Source organism: Aricia agestis, chromosome Z (genome assembly GCF_905147365.1).
Source record: "Aricia agestis chromosome Z, ilAriAges1.1, whole genome shotgun sequence".
In the NCBI taxonomy this organism is placed as follows: Eukaryota; Metazoa; Arthropoda; class Insecta; order Lepidoptera; family Lycaenidae; genus Aricia; species Aricia agestis.
The window spans coordinates 7,091,551-7,100,037 of NC_056428.1; the positions used below are offsets into that span (position 1 = coordinate 7,091,551).

At 35.5% G+C, this 8,487-nt stretch overlaps 1 protein-coding gene across 1 annotated transcript; it reads right to left on the bottom strand.

Moving 5' to 3' along the window:
* Positions 1 to 7,160, bottom strand: LOC121738537 (ubiquitin carboxyl-terminal hydrolase 36). The gene is made up of 11 exons (XM_042130671.1): positions 6,517 to 7,160; positions 5,880 to 6,107; positions 5,485 to 5,638; positions 5,221 to 5,395; positions 4,984 to 5,097; positions 4,735 to 4,899; positions 3,684 to 4,648; positions 3,319 to 3,544; positions 2,477 to 2,614; positions 2,117 to 2,226; positions 1 to 699 (listed from the first exon to the last, which is right to left on the bottom strand). Exons 1-11 carry the CDS (start codon positions 6,785 to 6,787, stop codon positions 663 to 665), a joined length of 2,583 nt encoding a protein of 860 aa, XP_041986605.1. The 5' UTR covers positions 6,788 to 7,160; the 3' UTR covers positions 1 to 662.
* Between the last annotated feature and the right edge of the window lie 1,327 nt (positions 7,161 to 8,487).

The following is an 8,487-nucleotide window of genomic DNA, read 5'->3' on the forward strand; positions in this document are numbered from 1 at the left end:
AAATATTTAATTAGTGTTAATAGAGTAGCAAGACAAAACTTTAATTATATCTTATGTGGAAAGGAAAAACTAACCCTAACTTTTAATCATGTTTTTAAGCTTTCGAACTGTCAAGTTACTTACATAATTTTACAAGGAGTTAGCATTGAGAAACTGTTACTTTATATTAAGGTTAATAAATAATTACATGATCATTAGAGATTAAGAGTAAAGTTATACATCTATTGAGGCTTTTAAACATAATATGAATCCCATATCGTTAAATCTACTAAAAACAAAATTACATTATATTATGATAACTTGAATCTAAACATTTGTACATACACAATCGTATCAGGGTGAGTAAAACTTGAAATTTCATGAACTTGGAAAAAAACTTTGTATTATTACTAGCAAGTAACTTCATGAAAAACCGCTAAAATGTTTTTTTTATAAACAAATTAAGCAATAATTGCATATATTGCACCATCGAACTGTTTTAACTTACACAGGCAGTGCACATTCATAAGTAACATTCTCACTGTACTATATGGACAGATTTACAAGGTTAGAATTTTCTTCTATTCACTCCACTAAGAGTAGGTTCTAGAATCTAGACTATGACTAACAGGGTAAGTCACTGTAATATTTACACATCGTGTCCAACAGGAGGCCGGCCAGTGTCAATGGTGTCGGGGATAGTGGTGACCGTTGCTGTATCTGTCATAAAAACATCATATATTATTATAATACAGAAATTGAAACACACTACTACACAATTTTTCAAAATATATTGTAGATCCATTTTATTACTTCTTCACACTTAAACTTAACAGATTCTGATTAAATTTGGAGGTAGTCATTAGAGATTATTTGCGAAAATCTTGTATCTTTAAACGAGCAATTTTTGTATATATCTATACATCTATACATATAAATAAAATTGGAGTGTCTGTTTGTAATATTGAAAGAACCGTTTTTTACTACATGTATAATATGAATCTATATACTCTACATACACCAAAACAACATGTTTTGCAATTTTTGTCTGTATGTCTGTCTGTTTGTTCCGGCTAATCTCTGAAACGGCTGGAGCTATTTTGCCGGGACTTTTTTTGGTAGATAGCTGATGTAGTAAAGTGTAAGTTAGGCTACTTTTTTACCGACTTCCAAAAAGGAGGAGGTTATATTTTACTTTTTCATATTTGTTAGCGGACTATCCATCTTTGTTATTATACTATGTTGACCCGGACGAAGTCGCGGGCAACAGCTAATTATATAATATATTTTTAACCAATTCAGTGCGGACATTGTCGAATAATAATAATAGTACCTGGATGACCGAGCTTTGCTCGGTATAGCAAACACTCATTTACTTTGTGTTACTTAATAACGCCATCTGCTGGTCGTTAAAACAATTAGTTGCTAACAAAATAGTATTATTATTCGCCAATAGATGTCAGGAAGAGTAATATTTTCAGTTTATCGATTATCGATAAAACACGAATAAAAAGACATTTTCTGAAAATGATTCCTAGCTAGATCGATTTATCGCCCCCGAAACCCTCTATATACTAAATTATCAGATTTTGTGAGCAACTAATTGCTTTAACGACACAACCACAGCTAAAGCTATTTCAGCAGATGGCGTTGTTAAGTAACACGAAGTCAATGTAATATTTACATGCCATTAAAACGGCAAAACATGTACCGTTTTCGCAAACTTGTAACATCTTTTGTTACCATGTTTTGTGCAAATAAAGTTATTGAATTGAATCAATGAGTGTTTGCTATACCGAGCAAAGCTTGGTCATCCAAGTACTAGTTTTTATTGCGGCTTTCGGCATTAGACAAACTTTTGTGTAACGAAGTTATATAGTACCTAGATGACGCCCGCAACTCCGTTACCAATATTCAATTTATCGCGCGGGAACCGTACATTTTTCCGGGATAAAAAGTATCATATTATGTCCTTTGATGGGACTCAAAAGTATCTTCATATCAAATTTCAGCAAAATCGGTTCAGTGGTTTGGGTGTGAAGAGGTAACAGACAGACTCTTTCGCATTTATAATATTAGTATGGATTTTCAAGCAAAGTTTTAGACGTAAATCTAGTTATATTTCAATTAATCTCACCTGTTGAAGCGTTTGTATTTATTGGCGTTGTGTTTGTTGAAGTGATGGTTCGGCCGACGGTCGCCGCGATACTTGAAGTTGTGCCCCCAGTGCGGTTTATTTTGTTTTTCCTGTGAAAACAGAACTTTTCATTAGCTTAAGAATTATTTTAAGAACAATTTATTTCACTATATTAGATAATTTTTATATTGAGATTCCCGCGTCCCGTGGAATGGGCATAAAATATTTTATTGTGGAAAAAGTACGGCATCAGGGTGACTAACTTAATTCGACTGTCAAAATCTGATGTAGTTTCATAAGTTTTATTGTTTCAAAAGACATATTCGTAAGTTTTAGAGGTTCACAAAGAAAAAAATTTACCTGGAATGGATTATATCCGTTCCTGTTATTGTTAAAACGGTTGTAGTGGAACTTCTTGATCTTCTTTGTCCGGCCTCGGTCCATGTCGTCGGTCGCCTCCAGAGCGCGCTTGCGTTCCTCGCGCCGCTCTTCAAACACCTACAAATCACAACATTAATAAATATGTAGTTATTACATGTATAATTAAAATCGCTGACAGTCATTTACAACATATTTGAATCCGCAAAACCACTCAACACCAAATACTACTCTACAAGTTTGGGCACTCGGTATTGACACAATTTACTGTTAAGTGACACAACTTGCATTTTTGGACGAGACCGCACTAGGCGACACTACGCTGCAGTCAAGCTACATAAGGGTCAATTTATAATAGAGCAGAGTCGAAGCACAGCAAAGCGAATTCCCAAAAACTGTACACAGAAAATTCAACCTTAACTCCAGAACGCATTCGCGCGAATTCGCGCAGATACGATCGACGCGCGCGCGCCTTTTAAAATTCTCAGATGTAATGTGTGCGTTAACGCTATGGAGTTAAGGTTGGATTTGCTATGTTCAGTTTTGATTTGCTTGGACTCTGCGCTAATATAAATTGACCCTAAAACGTCAGTGGCGTGAAAAGTGTGGCGACACTCTATTGCAGTTTAGTGTCGCTTAGGGCTCCCACACCAAACTGCAAATTCGCATCGCATCGCAAATATCTGCGACAAAACTGGTACTATAAATTACATTGCGATGCAAATTCGCACGAATTCGCAGTTTGGTGTGGGAGCACTTAGTGGGTTCACGTATTTAATTTGAATATTGAACTGAGTAACAGTTGAAGTGTGTCAAAAGCTCACCTGTCGCGACATGCTGCTGTGCGCGCCGCTCCATGCCTGCACGGGCGCGCCGTAGCCGCGGTGCGACACGGTGTTGAGGTGGCGTGTAGTGTCCAGAGATGCCATCGGTCGCGGCGGCGCGCTATTTACAGCAGCAGAGGTACTGCGGTCGCTGAGAGGAGACATACTGCTCACGCTCGTGTTCGGGCTCTCCCCGTTTTCCTCTTTACGCCGATCTTCCCGGAGTCTGTAAATAAAGTTGTCATCAGACTTAACATTCAAATATGACTAATTGCAGAAGTGTTCAACGATAAAGTTATGTAAGAATTCCAATGAGTAGCAAAGTAAGATAAGTAGGTAGCAAAATATGAAAAGAGAAGACTTACTTTTTATTAGTGTCGCCATTCAAGCTTGGACTCATCAAGGTGCCATTTTTCTCCTGTGACACAGTCCATGAGCTGTGCATAGCCTTTGTTGTGATTATAAGCCCTTGTGGGGCCTCGCAGCGACTAGGTTTAGGTTTTTGTATCTCTGGTAACATTTTCCTTTTATCCTCGGAATTTTTATCACTGCGCTCATCGCTACTAGACTCTGAATCATATGGCACCAGCTTAGAAACGCCAACGGAAGTGCCATTTCTGGCTCCATTATGCGACATATTATCACTCTTATTCATCTGGTCCTCTAGTTTCTGTAATGGCGACTTAGACGGTTTCACTAGTCTGTTAATTGTTTTATCCGATATCTTAACATTGATACCATTTTCTGAATCTGGTTTCAGTTTGGGTTTCAATGAAGAATCATTGCTACCATTTCTATTTATTATATTAAACTTTCTTACTTCATCTAACTTAAATTTATCTACATCATTTCCATTGAGTATTTTGGGTCTCTGGGTTACTTTTTCAACTTCCCCGTTTTGCTTCACGACCCACGGCTCAGACACAGAGTTATGGTCCAACGACTTATCCAGTATTGAATTCAATATGATTGGTTTGTGTTCAGATTTAGATGTTTCTGCACTGCTCAAGTTAGATTTTCTTTCATCATTTTTATAGAAAGAAAGTTTAAGTGGGCTCTTCTCCCTGTTCAGCATGTTGTCTGGTAACTGAGGTCCGTAAACTGTACCCATTGAATTGGTAGCAGTTGTATTAACATCGTCCAGTGAGTTGTCCCTCTCGTAGAACATGAAGTATGAGTTGGTTCCCAGCACGGCTGACAGAGGTAAACTCCGCACTGAGCTGTCATCAAACTGGTAGTAGTTACCGTTGGGGCCTTGCCCAATAGCAGTGTAATGTCCACAGTTTTGTGAGGGCCCAAAGTGTGTTACTAAACTGACTAGCCTGTAAGACTGAAGAAATAAACATCATTAGTACAATTAAGATGTCAATAATATTCCATTCTTAATTCAAGTTATTGTTTCCAAATTATACTCACAACTTTCTGCATGTTATTCTTGTTATACATATATTTGTTGAGGTTAATTTTTTTCCTAAACTGCAAGTGTTTTGATAGCTTGCCCCCAGCTAGTGAGAATCTTTTCAGAGCGATGCAAAGAACCATTGGAGCCTTTTCCACAAAGAATTGTTTAGTAGCAGATACCTGAAACAACAAATTACAGAAATATTTATTTTATTTTTTAATTAAAAACTACATGATAATAATAAGGACAAATGGTATAAATACCTTTTTATCACATGCTTCACATTTGTATCCCAAGTCTTCTAGTTTTTCTTTAGAAAAGAAGGAATCTAAAGCTTCATCAAGAGTTGAATGTTTTCTAATATCTAAGAATAAATCCTAAAAACAAAAACATATCATTAGATCACAACTAATTAACTAAAAATAAGAAAAAATATTTTATCTTTTTTTAAATGTTTAGCAGCTTTGTAGTATAATTAAAAGAAAAGGATTAATTATCACCTGTATGTGTTGAAAGGTAGTCGATAAGTGATGGCATGTGAGACATCTGACTGTAGACCTCAAGTATCCACCGAGAATTTGGTTGAGTGGAGTTGTTTCTTTACTGTACTGGTCTAATTTATCAGAGTTTATAAATCTAGAGAGGTAAGACTTTTCCATTGCTTCTACCAGGTACCTGTAAAATTATTTGGTTTGATTTTAGAACATTCAAGGATTTTATATGTTTGATATGTAATAAAATTTAAATTATAAGATAATGTTCACCTTAAAAATTCGTGGGCATCTTCTTGTCGGCCAGGTGTAAGTTGTCTACAGATAAGGCGTAGTTTGGAGTACACTTGCCAAGGCTTCACTGGAGCTCCATTGCTTTTCTGTGTTGCCATCAATGTTGCATACATACCACAAATCACACAGGCTTCTATAATGAGTGAATAAAAATTAAAATTTTAGATACCTTTTAATATTACCAAAATATACTGTAACAATATTAGAACAGCACAAGCCACAAAAAAAATTAACTGTTACTTCAGACAACAGGAAACAATATTGAAATATCTTTGAAATCTTATACATATACTATTGTTATAATAATTGTTCTTGTTAATGAATGAATGGTACAAAGCTGAAATAATGCACTTAATATTTTTAGAATAACATACCCTGTTGGTTACACTTCTCAGTGTGTGAGGATTCTGATACAAGCCAATTCACAAAGGCAGGCACATGGAACAGAGCCTGCAGAGTGGAGTTCAAGTAACATGTGTTGCCAACATTCTGCATGCCCACCCCGGCTGACCACGAACCTTGATATCCCAGCTGAACATTATCAATTGAGAAGAGAGTCCTTTTTGGTTTTGGTAATACTTCCTCATTGCTTTTCCCATTTTCTATAGGATAAAATTGATACATATATTAACACTTCCATTGATGGTATCACAGACACAATACATTTTCAATTGTTATGCGGCAGCTGGCTGCCGCTTGGGGATGATAGGTTAAACCACTGTATAACCCACTGGTTATAACCATTTTACAATTATCTGTTGTGACAACAATCAAATAAATATTGCAGTAGAGAAATATTTACATCAATAATTTTGTTATATTCACTGAAATAGATGTACATTTAGATAGCGGTAGGTGAATTTGTATGGCTTTAACTTGACAATGTATAAATTCTTATGGCCGTAAATATTGACGTCACAAAAAGATAACCTCATTACGAAACACAAACCCATGTTAGAACATTTGTTTACAATTACAACATATTCAACATTCGTACGTAAGGACACTCACCAGAAGATTGATTTCCATTGCAAATATCCTTCTTGTGGATTTTACTTTCTATAACAGGATGTTTATTGGGTCGTATCACCACATACTTAGTCTTCAAGCCGTCGAGAACGTTGCTTTGGTAATCGCCAGATTCCTCAAACTCTATGTTAGTTAGCAAAACACTTTTCACAGATGAGTATAGCCTGTTGTCGAGGAGTGATGAATTTTGCGACTCCTCGGCCAATGATAAATGCAATGCATTGGAAACGGAGTCACAAACTGAGGCAGGCATTTTACCTCCAAAACTGCACTATCACGTTGTTATGTGCTCACATTAGATACTGCACATTTTTTGGTCTAATCGAGCACGGAATAGTCTCATTAAACTTTATTGTTATCGAAAATTACTTTTGATAATATAATTAAAATTTCTTGGTCGGCTTCGGAACTCACAAACGCATTTTACCTCCAAAAACGTGTTGACACACAAAAAAAATTGCAGGGCCTAAAATCATACACTCCTAAGCTTCTGTCGGAACTTATTATTAAATATTAATATATATTTTTAACACATGTGTATTAGATTTTAACCATGTGATAAATTAAAGATTATTTGATGAGCTTACGACAAGGTAAAAAAGAGAAAACGGAAAACGCATCTTGACGTAAGTAAACATAGACATTTTTTTTTTTTTAATTCGTCCCGATCGGGACAGGCAAAGGGAGCGTTGCCCATACAGGCCATACAGCACTGACCTCTATAATACACTGGACAGGCGATCGCTATCAATAAAATATGTCTATTTGAAAGTCGCCATATTGGCGCTGATTGCTATGTGAAAGCAGTAGTGAGTGTACTTGGAACTACTATTTTGCAAATGGCGGTTGTCATTTTCTATATAAATTAGTTCACAGTACGCTCACCGCGGCGCTTCAAATCGGCATAAGAAATAGCTGTCATTTTGTACGGCATAGCCTGTCCAGTGTATTATAGAGGTCAGTGCCATTCTTTTATATTATCCATAGACTTTTTTATATACTGTCGTATAGACCACCCATTGACTTTTATAAGTGGACGCGGCATAATGGTCTTTATAAAATCAAAATACTACAAATTATTTTTAGGTTAAAGAAATGCTCCTAGAGAAGGGGTCAATGTGATGATGAATTGATGACAATTGGGAATCTATATGGAAGTTAATGTCATATTTACTTCAAAAGCTTGAATTGTTTGAATATTTTTCATTTTCATTTAATTTCTAATTTTTAATATGTGTGTACAGTGTTATATTATACAATGTGTCCTAACACCGACGGTGTCCGATCCTTACATGTTATGATGTAAAGCATATTTTATTGACTGAAAGATCGGACACTGGTGTTGGGACAGTGGACACATTATATTCGTGATTATATTATTATGTGTATCCGTACGAGTATCCAATGCTTTAACGCCTTTATTTCTTCGATAATACATAATAATTGTTATTTAACAAAATTGTTGTAAGTATAATAAAGTATTTTTGTTCTTCTGTTGTTTTCTTATAAAATTTTATTGATATTACACTCCGGACAAGCCTTCGTGGCTTATGGAGTATACATATTATGTATATTTTTAACTATTTGTGTAATTATATACTTAAATATTTTATTTATATAAAAGTATTTTCATTTTTCATATACTTTTGAACATGCGGGTCGAATTGCCTCCTTTTTTTGATGTCCTAAAAATCTAGAATGTGATAAAAATCTATAACATAAAATTATGGTCGACTATTGGTCGATGGCTGTAGTCTAATTTTATATTTTTATCGATATACGCCCATCCCTACACGCACACTATGGCAATTGCACACAAGATTGAACAATTGAATTTGGCCAGACGTCCTCTTAATGGCTCCAGTTCTGTCAAAGCAAAAAAAAAATGGTCTTCTCATAGGATTAGCTGTTGGCTCAATGAAAATCAAAATAAATAAAAGGCGAAAAAGATGG